General features: G+C 37.7%; 1 protein-coding gene across 1 annotated transcript in view; it reads right to left on the reverse strand.

Annotated features, from left to right (window-relative positions):
- The window catches only part of LOC139691969 (sterol O-acyltransferase 1-like), a 36,741-nt gene extending 13,611 nt beyond the window's left edge, over positions 1–23,130 (reverse strand). The window contains exons 1-4 of the mRNA XM_071589943.1: positions 22,219–23,130; positions 11,264–11,282; positions 1,460–1,630; positions 477–625 (exon numbers count right to left, since the gene is read on the reverse strand). Of these exons, the coding sequence (XP_071446044.1) occupies positions 477–625; positions 1,460–1,630; positions 11,264–11,282; positions 22,219–22,294 (415 nt within the window). The 5' untranslated portion in view covers positions 22,295–23,130. The remainder of the gene's footprint in view (positions 1–476; positions 626–1,459; positions 1,631–11,263; positions 11,283–22,218) is intronic.
- Positions 23,131–23,337: the final 207 nt, after the last annotated feature.

Raw genomic sequence — 23,337 nt, forward strand, 5'->3', positions numbered from 1 at the left:
CCCTCGTACAAATCCGAATATGCCACGTCAGAGTTCTGCTCGAAACGTACCCTTATATTAGCTAGACATGACCTAGATTTTGTGTGAATTCCAAAACATCACTGTTTAAAACAATGGTAATAAAGCTGTTTCTAATAAATGAAGGTGAAAACAATGTGCTATTTCATCAACTCAAAATGAAGACTTCTCACTAATCTACTCCAGATAGAATTAAGTACACCGAAATGTGCTGTTTGTCAAATTTCAAATGATATATTCATAACTTTTATTCAGGTTTTTGCTTTGCGTATGCAAACTTTCTCTAGTTAGTACATGGGTCGGAGGTCAAAGCGCAGTATAAGCTCAAAAAAAATAAATGCACATGCTCACAAGAAGATCACGGGGTAAGATGGCGGAGTATATCAATTACCGACTAAGTATACTTTCGAACAGAGCTTTGGCGAAAATATTTAAATGCCCGTAAGGGTGTGACTTACTGGACGATTGTAACTGCACCCTAACGTAGGCCCACATTTTGAAGAATCCGAAGAACACCAAGGTGGCCCCGAACATGAGGAGCCAAGTGCATGTCACGACCAACATTCCATCGAAGTGCCACGCGATGAGGTCGAGGTGCCGTTGGAAACTTTAAGGAGAGAGAAAAGTAGAGGTAATGTTATGCGTTTTAAATTGCAATAATTTTTGCTGACGCAACACTGGAGTTTGGTCAATGAAACTTTTGCAAAATGTGCACTATTATTTTAAAGTAACATTTTCAATTAATATTGAACTATGTATCATATGAATAAAAATATTTTTCATCATTATTTGTTAAAAAGCTCTCGTAGAAAGAATGAGCGAGTGACAGATCAACTTCCTTTACTATTACAATAATATCCGATAAAAACAATGAAAAAGCCAGTGATTGTTCAGAAAGAGGATTAATATTCACTCGGATATCAGGCTGCCGTGGTAGACAGAGCCAGCAGACTCCCAATGTCCCTCCCGGTTTTACCAGAACAAAAGATAGATCTCCAATCATAGCTTAGTGTTATGCTATATTATGGTGAAATATTTTAGAAGTCCTTATAAAAATATATTTACTATTGCACGGATTATTTACAAAATAAAATAAAAATATTGCTATTTTCCCAGTTATACCCCAAGCAACACTCTTTCCCGCATATCTAGAATCAAGATTACACCATTAGCTATATCTTTACCCATTGAAAATTCCGTGATTATTTTATGATTTAAGTGGTGATTCATAGTCCTGTACTTCTTCAAGTACTCATATAACATGAGAATAAAAGAAATGGAGGCATAGTTACCGATAAAAAATCTGATAGTATATAGGAGATTATTTTTGTACTTGGGATTCTTTTGTTATCGTATACCTCTATTGCATAAATGTAGGCTATTAGTAGGTACACTTCATTATTTTCCCCTCCTCCCTGTTTCCATCACCGCTCCCACCCACCTATTATGTTCGGCGATATCGTTCACGACGATGTTGATGAATAGGAGGATGAAGGAAGCTGTGAAGGCGTTGTAGATCGTCTTGATGTGGCTGATCTTGTACAGATCGGTTAGCACTGAGTTTCGGACCTTGAACTGCTTGTGACGGTACCTCCTCTGCTCTGCTGGCGACCTGTAGAGTGACAGAGAAAAAGGAATACTGAGAGGATGGTTGCGGATTATCAGTTAAGTGATGTGTATCTACCCGTTAAATAGTATTTTCCATGTTTAAGTGGGAGCAAAGGGTAGGAAAAGTGAGTAGGATACGTCATCTTGTGAGAAAATGCGTAATGATGATTTGTTTTTCCATAATGTTTGGGAGTAATGTTTTATACTAGGCATCAATTTATTTCCACGTAGTAAATCTGATCATGAGGGCTATCAATTGATGGCTGGATGAAAAAATCTAAGAATTAAAAAAAACAGTCTTGGGTGAAGTTCGTGATAGTGAATAAATACTATAAATTTCTTAAGTAGCGTGAATGCAATTGGTTACTCAGAAGCAGGCGATAAACTAAATGAGCAGTGGCATAGTAAATAAAGCAACTTTTGCGACAGAATATACGTATAATACTTTTTAGTTACTTGACCAATGGTTTCCTGGGTCCACTTTTATTTTACTTCAGTTAGTTGGGGATTCCTTTGAATCTTAGTTCCCCTTTTTACAAACAATAATCAGACATAAGGAAACAACATTAGTTATTCTAAAATTTTAACATCCACAGGTGCTTATATATGTTAGGAGTTAAACTAATGATAAACAATTCAAGAAAAAAATCACTCAATAGACAAATATATAAAATCATAATCCAAATGACCCATAGACTTCGCGTAGATCACTTGCGTAGAAGTAAATTTTTATCCTTCGTCGCAGCACATAAAATAATCACTCGCCGTCATTAATTTGTTTTCCAGCACTGGTGAAGGATGTGGAAGGGAGTGCGAATCACGAGCGGCGCAAGATAGATCACTATTGCAAAGTTCCGGTAAAATTTCCCATATTATGAGAAAGAATCGACTTCAAGACTATAAATATGGAAATATATGTATACTTATTTGAAGTATGTGCAATTAACGAATTTGTTGGAGCGTAAAGGAATCGACTTAATTTGAATCAATCACTTCGTAACTGTATGCATAGGCTCCAGCACCGGAAGAATGACGTCAAAAGCAAGAACACTTCGCTTTGGTTATACTGAAAACAATCTTTTTATTCAAACACTTGACAATATATCATGCAATTAATAAAAAGAAAGCCACTTTTCCAGGATGCAATTAAATATAAGGTTAAGACGATGTAATTTAATGGTTGCTTCATTTAACGAGAAGAGTGACGTCAAAATGAAAAAAACATGCATGATATAATCAACATAGTTGTGTTCCTTATCCTAGCCCTCGAAGCTAAATAACGCTATATGTACTAGAAACATTAATGCAGATTCGATTTGAGCGTAGATACCTACGACTGATGTAATGCGATGGAGCGTGGTTACTTTATCCAATATTTGGTTTTCATCTTTCATCATAATATTGCTTATAATCAGAACGTATCAACATAGTTTTTCGAGTACATTTTACTAGGTATTTTTTATTAACTTATAATAAACAATACTTCGCATAAAAACACTTGCAGCATAAAAGTTAAGGTAAAATGTAGTCTTCAAAACTAACTGCAGATGGGTGGAATCCAATTGTTCGTTCCCTTTGTGAGAATAGCTAATTCGAATTCATTAAATATTGGTTTTAATTTGTTTTAATAACTTTTTTCAGACCAAAACTGGTGTGAAATTCCTCTTTATATCATTCTGATAGGTTTAACTTGGTATTTTGTGCAAAAGGTCTCAATCTCTCTCTCTTTCTCATATAATTCCCGTGTCAATAATTCATCCTACCTTAGTAAATATTTTTACCAGGGCGTTTATTCATAAACTAATTTTTAATTTAATTTTACTTATGATACTCGTATAAAAATCTAGTACACATTTCGTTATCTTCATCAAATTTTGGTGATCTAAGTATACGAGTAGGGAAAACGTAAAATCCATTTTCCGAGCGGATGGTTTTCATAGTTAGAAATGGCATTATTTTAAATTTATTTCTCAGTTAATGGGGCATTTTAATGTGTGTTTCATTTTACGGCCATTATAAAAATATTTCATGGCAAGTAAGAGCGAATGTGGTATTTGCTGAAGCCGTTGGCATGGTTCTAAAATTATTCGACGAAGATCAAAGTTCGGGCAAACTTAAGAAATTCGGCGGTGGTGTTGGGGTAAAAAATTAAAATCATGCGCTGATAAGATGAATATATCCTCACAATCAGGGTCATTTACGACCTGAATAAACACGTTTCAGGCCGTACGGCTATAAATAAACGTCGCGAGACAAGGAATCAGGGGATATGGGTTCATTAAAAAAATTATGGACAAGGATTAGCATGACTTAAATAAGATGTCTTAAAAGTTCTATTGTATTTGCTTTCATTTCAGTTTAAATTTGCGTTCAGTTCAAATACCTAAACGATTCTTATTTCTGCGAATGGCAATGGTCATGTTTTACCAATTTTGCTTCCTTTTATGCATGCAAAATTCCACAGCCGAAGGTCGGAATAAATAATAACGGATTACTCTCACTCCCCTCCCGTAAAAAGTCCCCCCCTGCAAACCTCTTTCTCAGAAAAGGTTAATAATTGCATTCCAAGGACTGGCATAACGTCAAACAAGAAAATAATACGTAAAGATACAAAATAAATGCATTATAAGTAATTAATATTTTTCCAGATGCACCTTTCAACCAAAGCAGCGTTGGAACGCAGTTCTTTAATCTTCTCTCATCAAATGCTCATTCTTTCGTTGTGATTATACCTCTTTAACAACCCAATTAATTCATATAATGGTCTATTTTGACCTTGCCTGAGATTTTCTCTGCGCCCTAGTCTCTCAGAATTAAGTCGTGTTACTAAGTCCCAGTTTTATAATGTACCCTTAATTGGACGCTTAGTAAGCCTAGAAACTACCGGCTGGGACGATTTTATAAATGATCCAAGCCTGGCTTAGTGACGGTGAGTGTATTGGCAGTGTCTTTAAGTTAACTAGGGCTTAAACGGTTGATTGAAACTTAGCTATTATTAAACAGATAGTTGGCTTAAATAGAAGTTAATTTTAACCTTCATTTTAACAAAACATTGTAAAATAGGATCGACGTTTATCATATCCATAATGAATTTTCCAGTAAAAAGTTCCAGGACGAATTTTCTTCATTTAATCTACCTTAAACTTTCTCATTTCTCACTTTACCTGCTAGTTTCTTCTCTGCCTTCGGCAATTGTAACTAGTACTAAGGCTTTTTAAATACTTCTGTCGATTTCTCGTCTCCTCTCCCGATTAATAATGACTCCGGTTCACCGGTTTATAGATTCATCCTGCTATGCAGACATATTCTTTCACTCAGTACCTTGTTTACAGCAAGCGCAGATGCATTATTCTGGCTGTAGCAAAGTCCTTATCAGTAATATATCATTAGCATAAAATGTAAGATCTCGATTTCAATCTAGATTATCCCATGTGATGCCATTCTGTTTCTTTGTTCAGTAAAATATTCCAATTTTCCAATTCCTGTCACGCACGCAATAAAACAATCCGGCGCACACTTATGAGGGGCTTAATGTGAATCCGCCGAGCTTCCTCATCATCCATCTGCAATCACCCTCTTATATTTTTCTCTTTTCGTACTAATAGAATATTTCACACGATAAATCCGCTGGAATTGCCTTCACTCTTTGGTGTGTGGTGATTTGGTTATCGTTTGTGTCATATTATTTCGGGGAAAACTGACTGTACAGGAGAAGCAGCCAAATGCCTTGCGAAAGTAAATGAATAACGTCCCTGAATACCTTGTTCATGCGTTATACAAAAGCCCTCGGCCACGTTAAAGGTTAATGCTTGTGCGAGAATTTAAACAAAACAAAGTTCAAGAGTTTATGTGCTGTAAATGTGTCACAAATAAAAAAAATTTAATATTAATTTTGAGAATTGAGTACTTTATGCAAATACCTTGAGAAAAACGTATGCCATGATCGCATTTCATTACGGGAGTAGACTTACCTTAGTGCCAGTGAGAAAGGCGAGGAATCGCAATATATTTGAGAAATTTTATTTTGCTTTCTATTAAAGCGTTTAAATCTCTCTCACCTCCATTTTCATCATAACAGTTAACACCACTAATGTAACACTTTATACTTGTCCAGGGTGTGGTAGTCCAATGGATTGAGCGCTGGGAAATAGAACAGAGAACCCGGGTTGGATGATGGTTGCAGCCTATGGGTACACTCAGATTCACCCGAGCTGTTCGGTGTTTCTGGTGACAGAATTTCCTTGAAAACCATAAGCGGCAACGGGAAAAGAACTACCTATCTTACTCTGAAGAGTGAATTTCACAAGCCTAGCCGTTGGGCTTAGTATGGGTGAGGTTAGGTGAGCCTCTCACCTATCAAAACATTTTAAATATAGAATACTGAATTTCATCACCACAGAAAACATTGACTGGAATGAAATCGTAGCCATACATTTATTTCCAGCAAATCAGGTGATTTATACGATATTTATAGTTCTCAAATGGCTCATAGCGTAGTTTTCCTATCCAAATTTTTAATCACAGTAACTACGATTCTCGGGATGAGCTGTGCTGTGTCGTGCGATGCAAATATCACACACGTCTAACAATTACATCTTCTTCTTCAAGCCACCGAGAGGACTGCTGACAGATTGACCACTAACTTCCAAGGGTATTTGATGATTTTCAAAAAATTAGATTTCATTTAATTTTCAAATAGGCCAGAATCTCGTACAAGGTACCAGCGTGGTCACGCATTTTGAAGGAAAACAATCTCTCTGTTATAGGTCTACTCTTTCCCCAATTTCCCTTTACTTTTGCTTTTGATATCTCAGCTAATTTTAGTGGAGCATCTAAAAATTTTCCAAGATTAAAACTCCATTTTGAGAAGCTCTGGTAAAATTCTCAAAAGAATTAAGGCAAAAAAAAAATTCATTCTTAGTCTTTTTGGTGTTAACTCATTGAAATTTTCACGCTATACAGTTTCCACAGTCACCTGCGAAGGTTGTGAGTTTGAATTCAGCTCGTGGCTGGACGTAAATCTGTTATGAAATGAGATCTTACGAATCAAGTTGCGGTGCGGTGCGATGTGGAGTCCTTCGTTGATTAATCTCCACGTAAAGAATCTGTGGAAATGCATATCTGACGTCAGTTATGATTATCAATGCGTGAACTGGTTTACAGAAGCCCTCCGAGCTATTGCTGTATTCCATTTCAGCCTATTTGCCCCCACGTAGTTTCCTTCCGTTACCTGTTGTTTATTTATTTCATATTGTGTGTTTTGTATAGTACTGATATGATTCATACTGCTTTAATCCTGATTTCATAACACTGTCATTCAGAGTAATACGACATTTGAGTTGTATTTTATTGCTCTCTTTTTTCATGTTTGTATGTTTTGATTATGTGGAATGCAGTGACACGGTTGTTTACAACGCCCTCATTCTTACTCGGTTCACCATGGTGAATAAATACGTGTTCCTCTACCAAGAATCCAACACTTCCATCACTTGATTTTTGATTCTTATCTTTCAACCTTGACGGTCTATCTGTGGTTTATTTTCTTTCTAAGCCTCTTCACATTACGGTTTTCGGTAAACTATCATGCCTCGACATGCGTCCAACTCGTCCTTCCTCCTCTTTTTCCCAATGCTTTCCTTAAGATTCTCTTTTCGCCCACTACTCTGTGAGGTCCCTTTTGTATGCTGAGCGGTCGGTCCATTTATTTGTACTCCACTTGTTCCCTGTCACCATATCCCCAAGGTTTCCAATTTTCCCTTCTCTGCGTGGACTATGCCAACTAATTATCATTTTAAATGAGGATTGGATGTCGTCCAAGTCTTTTTTGCACGACTAAGGTTGGTGGGATGATGATTGCGCACTTCTTAATGTTTTGCTGGAAAATGTAACTTGTGTGCTAAGGCAAACCCATTTTCCCCTACAAGGATTGTTAGTCCCATTTGCCCTGGTCTAATCTCGATTTTCGAATCCGTGATCTCTGATTCCTAATAGAGACGCTAAGAGTTAGTGCGTGATTATGCAGAATATAACCGATATCACATTTGTTTATCTATTCGCTCTCTATTTTTCCGCTGTTTTATAAATGAAAAATAAGTGGCCGGTTTTTCCTTGATTAGTCAATGGTCTCCGCAATAAATTGCCTTGCCAAGGTGAAAAGAGTCGCTTAAACTTTTAAAGTTCGTCTTCAAGAAAGGGTACGCAAAAATTAAGGTAGGTACTACCTAATGAAGATCCCAAAGTTCAACAATGTCCCTCATGGAAGCATGAAGGATATTTAAGTTTACATATGTGTCTTTAATACGTTTCAGTTTGTGTCAATTATCTTCTTTCATTATGTTTTATTCGTTTTATATCCGTGTAGGCTGTGTCGTATATTAAAATTCGTCAGTGGGAGAATTATTTAGGTTGGAAAATAAATTCTATCTCTGAAAACGAGAGTATTTATGAGGGTAAATAAAGGCGTAGGTTTTTTGTTCCTAAGATGAATTAAAAAGGGACCTCTAGTTATCATTGTGGGTTTACATTATCTGCATATTCTTCTCCACTAGTCATTCTGACTATAGAGCACGATAGAAAAATAATCCGTTAATTTGTGAAAATTTTTAGTACAAATAAAGACTGATTTTAAATAAAAATGGTCACATTTCATTGTTAAATAAATCAATTGAAATAAACCTCATAAAATATTATTTTGATTGGGTTAATTAATCACCAGCCGGTTTCTTTGAGTCTCGACATCATCAAGTACCTACACTTAATAGCATTTCATAGGTTTATAACCCATTGGAGAAGGGTTGTAGTTCTGACAATGAACTTGAACTGTAGGAAATAGATCAATAGCTATTGTTTTGATGGCAAATTGTTTTTAGGTTGAAGTGGCCCCTCAATGGAAAATATTCGGTGTTGGTGCTTAAGACGAGTATCCAAAGTATTTAGCGGCGTAAGGTTTCTTTAAACTCTAGCAAATTACACACGTTGCAAAGTGTTTGATAGGGTTAATACTCCGGTAGCTGTACCTACGAAGGACAGTACTGGACAAGGGCCTTGCTTTCGGATTTAAAATTCTAGAATTATGATTTTTAAAGTGTGTTAATCTGGTAGCTACGTATTGCAGTGTATCAAAGTGTGATGTAGATTTTGAAAACTTTTTGTCTAAATTGAATTCGTGGCATAAATTGGTAGACGTAAATCTTAATTTAATTGCTTTTAAAAAGAAAAGGCTACGCAGAGGAGTCGAAAAACAAGGCAAATGGCGCGTTTGGTCAGCTCACGGTCACCGTACAAGAAAAAAATGTATTCATGCTGACAAAAATTTCACTGTAAAAAAAGGTAACTATTAAAAAAATTCCAGCGGTCCTTGAAGGATGAATTAATGTCAACTCATTTGAGGAATATCAATGCTTCCCGACCGCAAAATCTTTATCACGTTTTTCAGATCATTAATGCTTTTTGTCAAGTTTCACATTATTGTATTAAAGCGATATTTCAGTTACTGTTGCAAAATTTACTTAAATGTGTTCAAAATATCTTATTTGTAGTTTTTTCAACCTTCCGCCTCGCGCACCTTTAGAGTGGGTTAAGAGAATTTTGGAATTTGATTGCAGCAATTGAGCTCAGAGTCAGCAGTCGTCGAAATCTCCGTCAGCCGTACGGTCAAAGCGTTATATTTGGACCAGATTGTATCCCATTTTATTTACTAGCCATCTATCATATTTCAAATTTCATTATGACTATAAATTTGAGTTGACATCATAGAAGGAATGGCCGATATGGGCCTGGTCATTGTGCATATGGGCACTCGCTGGTAGAGCACAGAATGTATTGCCATCCACTTCTGAGGGAGAAGCCTTCTTCACCCATCGCCGACAACACCTTTCCTTAAAGCCAAGTTTATTTTAGCCCTTTGGAAAACCCCTCCCATTTTTCTTCGTGAAGCTATATAATTAGTTCTATGTGATGTCGTACTGTGTGCATGTTGATAGTGCGATGCAAAGAAACCAACTCGCTTTCACAAATAAACTTGCTATGGGAAACAAACTTCCTTCTTTTAATTACAGTAAGAAAATACACGTATTCCAATGAGTGACGTCTAATACCATTATGTTCACTCCTCTCACTTTTAGCCATCATTCTAGCGCCTTTCGCAACACTCCACCTTCCATTGCCTCTCAATATATTTTTATTCCACATTATCTGCGTGTTTTGAACGTTGCGGGAGGAAAAATTCCTCTTTTCTCCCACCATATTCAAAACCTTTGTTCTCATCTGTTCTCTGCTCCAATAGGTTCTATTACTTCTCCCCATGCGTGCATCTCAAAGACTTCTGATCAAGATTCCACGAAAACCGGTTTTTGGAATCATTCAACGCCACGCTCTTTAAGCATCAAATAATTAATCGTCTTTTATTTACGTTTTTACGCTCTTAAACCACATATCACCATTTAATGCTTTTTCTACCATTGTAATTTCTCTCATGAAATCCATATCATTGCATCTATCTCCATACGAAAATGTTTATATCTTTTAACTGTTATGTCTAAGTCAGTTTAACCCCGTCCATTTTTAAGTTCAACTTAGCTACATCTTTATCATCTTATTGAGTTCTGGTTATTATGACTTATAGTCGTATATTATGTCTATATCTATGCTGTATTTTGCTCGCGAAGGTCAAAACTCCCTGGATTTCTTGCTAAATAACTAATCCTTGATCTTTTGCCAATATTACAGACTCCTGACTTAATATACTTTCATTTATATCAAGCCCATTCCATGTCTCCCTCACTATTTCCTCGCCATTTAAGTAAACTAAATACTACTGATGGCGGAAGTCACTGGGTGAATATTCATTAATCCTGTTTTGTTTCGCGTTTTTGCGAAGGCGTGCGTCTAGAGCAAATCCCGTTTTTATGCCTGTAGCATCGTCAAAGAGAAACAGGATGCAGCAACTGCCTTTCCGCCATGTGTTTCGATGAGAGACTAACCAATGACAGACAGCGATTGCCTATTTTCACCTGCATCCAAAGCTTTCGCCTGGCCGCATCTTACAGCGCTGCGCGGTTTTGATATGTGTCGAGATTGAATGCACAGCCTGCTATGACCAGAAACAGGGGGTACGAAAAATTCCCCATACTTTTTGTTACATATACCGAGCTGTCATACACTATCCTAGTGTGTGTTGCTTGGGTCATATAGAGTAGAACTACCTGAGAAGATCTTGTATACTATATGTTCGTATACATTCCGGTTTTTGTAAACAAAGTATTTTTGATCCATTGCTCCATCCAAACAGCTACCTCAGATCTAAAGTAATTAATGTATAATGTTATGAATAATACAGAAAGATACAAGTACTTGTACAGTGAATAATAAAAGCTGCGGTAAGTTACGCAATTGCGCCTCGGTATTTCGATTGAAATCAGTGGAGTAAATAAGGATAATCACATAGTTAGGTATTAAAAGTAACCATGATACATGCGGTCGATGAAAACTATATCGGGTATCGCCATTTTCACGACAATTAATGAAAATCACCATGGTAGTTTTGATATTGACAAATCTCAGACTGCTAGACCAGCATGGGAGGTGCTGAACTAATTTGAGAGATTGTTGGTCCACAAACTGATGCTTTTCTACTTACTTGAAGTCCTGCACTGCATCTGGAAAGAAAAACAGTCAGCATTAATCGAACGAAATAAGTGTGACGGATACGATGGGAAAATTAGATTGGAAGCCCCACAAAAAAAGAAAATTTTTACATTATGTCTTTTAGAAAGGTGCAGAACACCTGAGTTTTCTTGCGACTCCATTGTGTTATTTGGACTATTGTAACAAAACATTACTCAGATAAATTCAAACATTCAGATAAAATCAGAAAGACAAAATCATCACCGACAGATTCAAGCATTCATTCTTCCCTCTTACTGGACAAAATCCCAGAAAAATCAAACTTAAGTGCCTAATTATCAAAATTTTATTTGCAAAATTAAAATTTTAATGATTTAGTCAAACACACCCAGTATTTGACTATGTATATATATATTCACGTTTGTATGCCTATGTTTTGTGCATAAAAATATAGGTACATACATTTGCATGTGTATGTGTGTATATATATGTTTGTTATTAGTGTTTATACATATATATATATATATATATAAACACTAATAACAAACACTTTGCCTGTAAGGCCAATTAAATCAGTTTGATTGCTTTGTTTACTAACTCTACTTCAATATAATCCATATTTTGTTCATATCAATTTATATGACTTATTGATTAAAGAAAATATGATTCACCCATCAAAAGTAATTGATCTTAGAGCATCAGCGTAAAAATATCATAGAATGTTTACCAAGGTTTCTTGGGTTAAATAGTTGTAACCATAAGAAATATATTTTATAGCTGTGGTAGTGGTAGAACAAACCTTATGTAGCATTAACATGAGTTTTTTCTACCGGTAAATTATAGAGAACAAGATACAATAAATAACATGCTATAAAAGATATACTAGTCCAACCATTTAACCTCTTTCTGCAAGTTAATTGGCGTCATCACGTCCTCCGCAATGCTTTATCCTTCCATACCTCATGATGACAAATTGTGGAAGGAATGCTCTCGATATACTGATTTCTAATTAAAATACCGGCGTGGATATACACAAAATATTAATTCTCGCCTACGGTCTTGGAAGAGTTCCTCTCGCTCTGCTATAAGCAGGCGTCATTTTTTGTTTACTTTTTCGGTGGTGTTAAAAGTTACACGAATAGTTTCTAATTCAGTTGGTATTAAAGCGTCTTTGTAATAATACATGCGTCAACTAAGAGTGAGTTGATAAAAGCTTTTTTTATAATTTTAGGTTTAACCACTATTTTGTTTTTTTACAATCTTATATTTTTTATTTAAACTTCAAGCGTGTCTATTTTTTCATTCAGTTTTCACCATTTATTTTTCTTCAAGCATTTCTATTACGCTGACTTAACCACGATTCCAGGGGTTAATGGAAGCATCTTTGAAATTGCAAATTTTAGTAAAATACCTCCCGGGAAATATCGTAGAAAACTATATTTCCTATAAAATGGTATCCACAAACAATTTGTAATGTCAAGGGGCAAGGAGATACGTAGTGAAAGGTCAAATGAATGAAAATATTCTCTCAAAGATTAGTGTCCAGGGTGTTTGTTGTTACTCAATGGTTTTTGTTTCCGTATTTTTCAGCAAACAACTCCTTCTGTACCACCAATATTTTCAAGGATACGCTTTTAATTTAATTCTGATTCCTAGCAATGCGTGTGAGATCTGTATATAATTGAAATACCCTGAACCATAGTTGTCACAAAAAATGTATACACGACTCCTTTGGGCTACGTTGCCATTCATCAGGTAATTTTAATCATCTTGACTTAAGGTCTTACTTGAATAATAATAAATGAATTGTTCATCCACCCTTGGATTGCCATGCATTGCGGATACTTCACTATGCGATCTATTTACTACTCTCTTATATCATCTAGTTCTTCTGGTTACTTATTTTTTCAGTTTATTACAGTTATTCCACCTTGATTAAAGTTACACCTTACGTAGATTGCATTGAATAACGTCACCCTACAGCTTATTTTGTGACTCCCAGTCGCTTTTTCTCATAGTGCGCCATATTTCCCCCATTGTGATCTTATTCACTATTTTCTCCGAATATTTTTATCTACCGCGCAGGGAGGCATAGTTATGTTTCTTTCAGTGTTTATGGCAACATACCTTCCTATCTGTGTTTTTCTCTTTTACCTATAGTAGTGGCAGCATCGTTCTTCACTGAGTTGTGATTGTTGTTGATAATCTGCATCTGGATGGCCTTCGAAATATTTTACTCAGTTGTTCAATCTCTACTTCATGTTAAACGCATTCAAGTTGAAAAATTCTCCTGTCTCCAAGCGTTTTATGCTTACGTCCTGTGCCGACTCGTTTCGAAACAACTTGTTTGTAGCTACTAATTTATAACGAGAGAAACATTCAACTGGCCTATCTCTTGTTTTCATCCCATTTTCCCCATACATGTTTTATTGGTTTTTTTTTCTTTGACTGGCCTTTCGGAGTAATGTCGTTCCGTTCGACTGCTAGATCAAGGATTAGGATCTTCTCCACTTTTACATTTGGCCGTTCTTCGGGGAATTCTTCCTATGCCTCTGAAACTACTTTAAACTAGCAACTTGTAAGTTTGTAGCAGTCAACTGTACAAAGGTACTAATATGATGTGAAATAAGAATCGTTGTTAACACAACGATTCTTATATGATATAAATAAGTAATATGTAGAAATATGATAATTCACTCTTTGCGGCAGCACATACCTCCTCCCTCTCCTCCAAAAACTTTCCACACCATCGTGACGACTGGCAAGGTATGACTCAGATGTAGACGTGTGAGGGTGCATTAGTACTGCATTCGATACCACTAACAGCGCTGAATTGTGAGATTTCAATTAGTCTCACAGTTTAAGTAGCAAACTCGAACGACTTTTATCCCTAAAATAGTCCACAAAGTTTCGCTTGCGATATTTGTAGCTGTCTGTTTAAAATTGTGGCTGTCTTTTGATTTCTTTTGAGGAATTTAACATATTTGATTGACAGATTATTTATATTTACAGATGAATTTCAATACATGCATATAATTGGGTTTATTTATAGTTTTATTAATCTAAGGAAAGAGAAACTATAAAATCATAAGCACAATAATCAACCCGAAGATCGGTTTGGTATGTGATGGTAGAGTTCACACAGTACTAAGCCCAATGACGTGTGAAATTCACGCATCAGGGTAGGGGGGGCCAGATCCTTTCCCTGTGTCGGTTATGGTTTCCAAAGAAGATCTGATACCCGAAAGATCACATAGTTTGGGTGGAGCTTCCCAGAGACTTGCCCGGGAATCGAACCCGGGACTCTCCGGTCATTAGTCCAATGCTATACCTCCTTGACTACCGTATGGATAGTATATAGTATATATATAAATATATTTTATATATATATTTCATAAAGTATATATATTATGCATATATATACAAATGAGAGGGAAATTCAATTGGCATATCTCTAGTTTTCATCCCGTTTGTAAGATACATGTTTTATTGGTTTATATATGAGTGTGCTTATACATGTATATACATATGGGTGTATACATATATATATATATATATATATATACATGTATATATATACATATATATATATATATATATACATGTATATATATATATATATATGTAATTCATTTATTATTATTCTATAATATAGGGTACGTTCAAATGGGCATAGAATAATGGTACCTTTATTTGCCTTTTCAAGAATAAATAGTAACAATTTTCCACTAGATAGGTTTAATAGTACGACCGGGCTTCGATTACATCTTCTTCATGTTATGATGACGTAATACAAAGAAACCCAATCGAACTGTGAAACTTATCTGGTGGAAAATTGTCGCAATGTTTTCTTTATTATGCATGAATTCTACCACATCACGCCTGAAACTACTTAATTTGTTCATTTGCCTTTCCTAACAATACACATCTTGGCATATGACTTTGTAATAAACCATTTTACAATTCCACCACTGCTTTCCTCCCTTCCTTCCGTTCTACCCCTACATCCTAATTCTACCCCTTCTTCGTTTTTCTAACGTTCTCTCCTCTACCATAGTCTTCAACATCTCATCGCCAATCAAAACGCTCGGTATTCATATTTCCGGCCTCGCGTCTGCGATCTAAGCTGGGATCCACTCCCCCCGCCTCTCCTCTTCCCCCTCCCTCACCATTTGCAAACGCAAACCCGTCCGTGACGCAATGACCTTTCCCCTCCCCCACTCCAAGTGAGGGAGCGCGTGAGAGGGAAGGTGTGTATCACAAACGTAACTGAAAGTCGTCGGTGATTTCTCCACTGTACTCTCGCTCCCTCCCTTTTCGCAATGATGCGCCTTTCAAAGCACGAGCAAAACTCACTGAGGAAACGAAACAAGTTTCAACCCCCTTTCCCGCCCCTACGTCCAATACGACTTGGCGTGAAGCTGCGCCGGGAATCCGGTGAAGCAGTTGAAGAGGCACTCACCCCTTCCTCCCGTCGTAGGAGGTCCCGCGATGCAGCAATGATGATTGACAGCCGTTTTTTAACCAACTTTTTTTCCATCAAAAACCAACAGCCATATAGATTATTCTAATGATAAATAGGAGAATGGTTTTGTGCGGAACTATTTTTCCACTAATGATGCTCATTCTCAAACATTCTGTTATAGTTTGCCTGATGTGCGATCAAAGATTTTTGTTACTTTTAAGTATTTCCTCAACGTTATTTGGAAAGTGTTTTCTTTACGTAAAAGAAGAGTTTATTGTAGCGTGGGAAAAACAAAATGATTAAAAACTCGAAATCATCTCCATTTTTCATCGAATTAATATTGCTATTAGTCTAATGTAATGTCATACTAGAATGGAAAGCAAACACTGACGTTTTTAGAAATGTACATGCACAATATGTCACACAACCATTGGGGATTACTGAAGACATTACTGAGAAAACCTTTCTGAAGGAGCTAGCTGAATTCAAACAAAAATATTGATCGAACATATGGATGTCAATCCAGGGGCATTACGCTGTTCTGTCAATGAGAATTGAAGTAACATTTCAATTGAAATTATTTCGAAGGTTACGGCAGTTCAACAGGCAAACGTTCAACTATATAAACAATACACTATACCGCTAATCATTCAGTCAGACTTGGCCACGGCATCCAACTCCCTTGCTTCCATATTAACGTGTAAAGTCGGAATTTATCGGTGAAACGAGGGTGGGGATAGACTTTTGAGGCTGGGACTGGTGGGGTATTTTAACATTCACTCATCCAGCGACTTCCGGCGACGTCCGGCGACAGAAATGTGACGGTGTCCGATTCGATCGAGAAAATAATTCTTCGGGAATCGTTTCGTTCACGTATTGTTCAATTCTAAAGATTTTTTTTGGGTTCTTTATGAGTGCGGAAGGAGGGGAATTCGTGTTGTCAATCTTAATGAACCACGGTTATGTCTCAGCGCCCACTTCGGACCCCTCGCTTCCGCAAATTCTGAGAGCTGCGCACGTTTACCAGCCGACGTAAATGGAAGGTTGTCTCAATGGAGGGGCACACACCCATTCAAGGAAGTTGCCCTCTCCTTCGATACGGGAAATTACGTCCACGGTAAATTGCCTTCTTACGAGACCCGCGAGGGGTAACTTGCGTAACTCTCTTCATTTGTCCATTACCCTACATTCGACGTAACATTTCTCTTACGGTAATTCGCCGCAGCTCAACAAAGCTGCCAGAAATTACGAGAGCCACGATCCATGATATTCTCAAAAAATTTGAATTATTTTTAGAAATATTAACCTTAGAATCTTACATTTCTCTTAAATGACGTTTGGTGAAATTTTAGGTTCTGAGAGAGTGCACTAAGTAAGACTGAAAATAGTATCAATCTTCTTGGCTTATTTATTTCACCCCACTATTAGACATAATTAAGTACCATGGTCAACCGTAGTTATCAACGCAAAAGTTGGTTTGATAGGTGAAGGTAGAGATTACTTTATCCTAAACCTAATGTGGCGTGCAACATTTGCACGTTCAGGGTAGGGAGGCCAGTTCCTATCCCTTTTCCGCCTGCGGTTTCCAGTGAATATCTGCTCCCCGAAAAGTTTACATAGCTTAGATGAAGTTGAGGTTCCCAGATGCGCCACACAGATCCAAAGCCGAGTCCCCTGGTCCCCAGATCCAAAGCCGAGGCCCAGTGCGCTACCCACGGAACTAACACACCTCCAATTATTCAAATAAAAAGTGAAAAAAGAAGGAAAGGTCTTAGAATCAGGCCAAAAGTAGAAATGCGTAAGCCAGATTAAGAGAGTGGGGTGGGAAACAATAAAGGTCTAAGAGAATAACGACGAAATAGGGAATTTAATAATCCAATTTATGTCTAAGATTTCTATATTTACCTACATCGATATAACCACTGAAAGTTATTTTTTGTTTTTATATTTGTATATTATATATTGTTTTTTTTATCTCTATACTTGTATTTTGTCATCTAGTTAAGAGGTCGACTGCAAAATGGGATATTTTAATGCGAATCAGATCATTTAAACATACTTATCAGTCTTTTTCGAAAAAAGGGCTTAAATCATGAAAAATTAGTATATAATTAAAGAACAAATTAGTATTTTTTTTATTCTAAAGAGCCGACGGCATCATTTATCAAAATAGAGCTAAGTGATATTCAATTATTTAAAGTGTTTTATTGAGTGACGAATTCCTCATCATAGCGTAGGCTAAAATATGGCCCATATGGTGTAATGAACTCATTATCTGCAGACATGTAACATGGTGTCCCGCAGCAAGTTGAGTTGGAGATTCTAATATTCCGAAGCATTTCAATTGCGTAATACAATCATCAATGGCACGCATGCACTTAGTTCATCATAAGCGTACTTTATTCTATTATTATTCCCTAGTGATCAAGGTAATATTTCAGCACAGTGACGTGATTGAAGATTGGGGTCGCATCTAAAAAGTACACGGGGATGAACCTGTCGAGCAATGAGGTGAAGAAATGAGGCACAAATAAAATAAAATGGGTTTAAGAAGTCACATCCGGCAAGACATAGGTGTGACTCTCACTTTCATGGAGAACAGACAAGGGCACCAAGGTCTACAGAACAGTTGGGATTCAACTCAAGGATAAAGAACGTATGTCAGCCTTTTAAAAGGTGCTAGTCACAGCTATGCGTAGTGGACGAAAATGCTACAGGACCGATTGATGCTAGCTAAGTATTCAGTAATAAAAAGAGCCTTTCTCAACTTCTCATTTTAATGTAATGAGTTTAAATGTTATCAATTTGGTTTAATAGGGATAGAGATCAATGCAAAGGCTAAAACTGTGTTTCCCATTTAAGTATCCTGTACATTATTTTATAAGGTGCAGATACCGCGACCTGCGCAAGGAGTACTATTCCATCAGAGTCGACCAAGGTCACATCTATGGTGAGAGCCCCATCATCCTGACTAAAGTTTTACTTTTTATAAAAGAAACATAAATGCCATAAGGTATAGTACTCATGTAATATATTTACTGATCCTAATCATTAATGCTAATGATGTTAATCTGATGATATGCTACGTACCATTATGCCAGAGCAATGAACTGAGAGAGGTGAAAATTGGCCTCGGAGTTCGGCTCACCAAAATAACTCAAACCTACCTACCTATCGAGAGAGATGGATGACAAATCTCTGCAGGGGAATATTAAATGCATTGCCTAAGCAATTAGACCTGACTGAGCAAAGAAAAAATAAAATCACGAGCGCCTATTAGGGATCCAACTTTTAAAATTATCAGCAATTCAATTATTTATAGGAAATAAGATAGAAGGAAAAGTGAATGGAAAACTTAAGCAAGACGGCAAATCGTAGGACTAAAAGAGAACTACTGTCTTGAAGCCCGAGAAGACAAATATAAAAACCTTGCGTGGAATGCCATTACAAACGGCATGGATACGTTGAAACTCTCATGAAAAACATTGGAAATATGAATTGAGTGAATGAATAGGGAGAATCTTTGAATAGAGAAAGAATTGAATGAGAAAATACACGGGATGAAGAAAGAATGAATGAATATTAAAAGTACTCAACATTGATGTAAGAGTTGGATACTACAGATAAATATTAATGGGAATACAAGGCTAAAAGAATTGATGAAATTCCCTCCCACAGAAAAATTGACGATAGATATACGTAGACCCTGAACGCACACCCTGAACATGAGCATGATCCGGGGTATATGTTTTACGAGAAAAATGACTATTACTTTGCTAAAGAAGCTGATTGGCATTAAAGAAAAGAGGGAAGATGGTTTCAATAATTTAGAAAAATTAACATCGCAGCGCGTCTGAAAAATTTCTAAAAAAGTTATTTACTGAAATGGAATTTAAAGTGTGGAAAAATTGCCAGGCCCTGATGGGAAAATCAGAGTCAAGAAAAAAGCCATCCTTGCCTTGATATTTTTAAAATACAGAAATCTAAAATACTGGTCTCCTATTTGTGGCCTTCTCACAATTATAGCTATATTCTGATCTTATGACAAATATTTGTGGTCATTTTATCAATCAGCATTATGAAAAAGCCATGAAACCTAAATATATCACTATCATTCTCTATATGTATATGGCTGCGTAGATTTTCGCGGCGGTGGCTTGAAGAATTCTGCATGTCCGGGTTTTCACCGCGTTGTTGTTTGAAGCCGACAACAGTTTCGCCGAAGTTTCATCCGGCGTCTTCGACCTGAAGACGCCGGATGAAACTTCGGCGAAACTGTTGTCGGCTTCAAACAACAACGCGGTGAAAACCCGGACATGCAGAATTCTTCATTCTCTATATGTATTAAATATGTCTCCGAGTCATTCTTCTTTTGTTGATGAAGCCATTTTCATTTTTATGAGGCAATTTTTAAGTCTAGGACCAATATTTGTTTTTTATTTGTACTACTGCTCTTTCACTTTTCACAAGGCCGATTTCATCACAATTCAATATGATTCCAGGGAATTTCCTTGAATTTCTTCTTGAAAAAAATTTTTTACTTGATATTTATACCTTCTTCTATATTCGTTTGATTCTCAATATAATTAAAGCAATATTAGAAAGAGACTAGTTTTGGGTTGTTTTCTAATCGACCAAATATACGTGTACCATGCACGATTCATATACCCCAGAATTTTGCATTACTATGAAATGTATTCAATCATTTTATGCACTCTCCACAATAACATTTTTTAAACCAACCATGGGAACAATTTTCGTCGTTTTTAAGAGTGTGGGGTAAGGATAGGGATTGGAATTACATCACAGGAGAAATAAAATCAAAAAATGAGGTGGACGAGTTGGAAGGAAGAAACTTTAAAGCTGAACTACATTTTCCTGGACCAGGAATCGAACCATGGGCCTTCGGTTTTGAATACCAACGCTGATCCGGAAGGGAATACTTCCTGTCTGATAGCTAAAATTTGAAAATTTAAGCCCGTATTACGCGAAGACTTAGATGCCTTGCTGTAAGTGACAACGCGTTCTCATTAATCCAACATCGCTGGTGTACTGCAATTCTAATGACGAAATTCCTCACTGACTAACTAATATGACACACAACTTTGTAAACATGGCATTTTTTCACGATTTTATCTTTCCATTATTTTTTTTTCAAGTAAGTTTTGATAATTTTACTAAATGATATCCTATATTATTCCATCATTTAGAGCAGATACTCTCATAGATATGCTGGCTTTAAATTTTTAGGAGCAAATCTGGAAAGTATAAATAGATTTCTCATCACCTATTTTTACGTCGGAGTGTCGAAAGTGAACGTGGCATTTGTTCGATTTTTTGTTTGAAGGTTTTTCTTAACCACGAATTCACTAAAACCGTTAACTACTGCAACGCGGTTAATCGCGTTTAGTTTCTTTCTTAATTATATTTTAAAGCAATTGAACATTAATTAATTTATGTGCCATAGATGGGAAACTGCACCATTATTGCCAAGAGGCTAGTTTGAGTTTAATGATGGAATGGTTCGTGTGTGTGGGTTTTGCGTGCATTGAATATTTATTGTTGTTTTTCGCATTGAAAGTACGCAATTCTAAAAATGTTGCTGTTTTTGTATTACAGCGCCATTGTGAATGTAATGTGTGTTAAGGTATAGTGTGAAAATGTTGCAGAAATTCTAGCTTGTCTCAACGAGGCAACTGAAGCAATAGCATAACCTTTTTTTTTAAATTTAGATAATCCAACATAAAATACCAGGAGCAAGGGAGATGGGGCCACGAACAAGGCGGTGTTTTACTTTTCACAAACGCCGCTAAAAGGCGTCACCTGAGAATATTTATTCCCCCTCAGAGCCATCATTTTTCACTTGAAAATGATGTGTATCGCCGGAATGTGTAGTGTTTAAAATGTAATTATGGATAGAACATTTGGTTCTTTTTATTTTTCTATGATTTATAGCCTCGACAAAATTACGTGTGACACCGCTTAAACCATTTTTTCTTAAACATAATTTCTACCGCCCTGCGCGGTGTCCAATATGGCGAATATTTTCGTATGTCCAGCCCACATGTCAGCACACCCCTCAGCATCCCAATTCCCCCTTGGAGTTCCCCCAACAAACTAAAATGATATTTACCGCGAGAGGAACGCTTTATAATATTGAGCCATGCAAATAATTAAGTTGAAAAGACTAGACAAAAATTTTTACGAAAAGAAACACTGCGGCCATTTTGAGATAAATCAGAAATTAATGCAATAGACTACTTTAACTTGCCTAGAGAAAACTATGACCGCCTGTAGGCATCCAAAACGATAGCGCGTGAGCTTTCGACTGGATGTTAACCCGTTTTTGGATTGCCTGCCTGTATTTGATCAATCAGAACATATGAAATCGCTTTCATTTCATCACTACAAAAAGAGAACGCGCGCACTCGTTGAAAATGAATGGAGCAAGAGAGGCAAAAAGAAAGGCGGGTAAGAGGAGAGAGAGACCCGACTGTACTCACCCTTGGTTTCCACGCACGTGATGACGACGTCCGCCGCGACATCAGCGGGCTTGACGGCGCCATCCTCAGCTGCCATGGCAAACCCTCTGGATCCGACACCACTAGGACCCTCGGAGGGTTAAATAGGACCAATGGAGCGTGGCGCAGAGACTTGGTAGCCCAGTGGATAGTGTGATCAAATAATAGCCGTAGGGTAAGGGTCCGTTTACGGATGACCCTATTGGACACCCCCAGCTTCAACCCCTGTGCTTGTGATCCTTAGGGTCCCAGATATCCGCTCTGGGTCAAACCGCAGACCGCACACAAGCTGATCCTCTTGGATGCTCAATTGTCACGCACACTAAAGGGGGAAGTGAGCCCTGCCTTCGCCTATGCACTCGAACCGATCGGTTCAAACACCGTGGCCGACAGCGCTAAAGTTGTGGATTGAGTGGGGTGGAGCAATGGATTTAAAACGAAGAATGTCGCGTGAGCACGGGACGCGACGATGGTAAGAGCATGTGAGGGTTTATGCCGATCCGTCACTCTCTTCCGCGTCCTTCCAAATGAGTGCGGCGTGCTCGGGGTAGACTTCTGGTTCCCCCGGGCGGTGGTGGTACACAGCGGGAGACAGGTGAGATCAACGCCTGACGCGGTCGCTAACGCGAGTGAACATTGGGCGACCGTCTCTCCCTTCCTCCCCCGCTTCTGCCATCCCCTAAGATGGTATTAGAACGCGAGCTGAGAGGCGGGTCCCACCACGAGAGGGGCAGTCGGATCTCGTCCACACCCGACTTCCCGTCCCGTCCAATCAATCTCCCTCTTTCGCCCCTTCGTAGGAATGAGGAAGGGGTTCTTCTCCTCTGCAGGGTCCCTGGATGTACTCCCGCAGCCCTCACCGGTGTTGTGAGCGTGCGTAATGGCAAGCTATCTCGGAATGTCCGTCCGCGCCAGCCCTCTTGTCACTTAAATGCCTGTCCGGTTCGCGCGCGGGAGCGGCGATGGTTGATGGGGGAGGAGTGAGGACGAGATGAGAAGTGACTGATTTGTCAACCCGTTTCCCGCAGCGATACGCGCCTTACGGAGGGATTCCCAACTGGCGTGTTGCCGGGGCTACGCGTACTGTGCAGGTGGGAGAGT

Source organism: Hetaerina americana, unplaced genomic scaffold, assembly GCF_022747635.1.
Source record: "Hetaerina americana unplaced genomic scaffold, ioHetAmer1.1.p SCAF_4, whole genome shotgun sequence".
In the NCBI taxonomy this organism is placed as follows: Eukaryota; Metazoa; Arthropoda; class Insecta; order Odonata; family Calopterygidae; genus Hetaerina; species Hetaerina americana.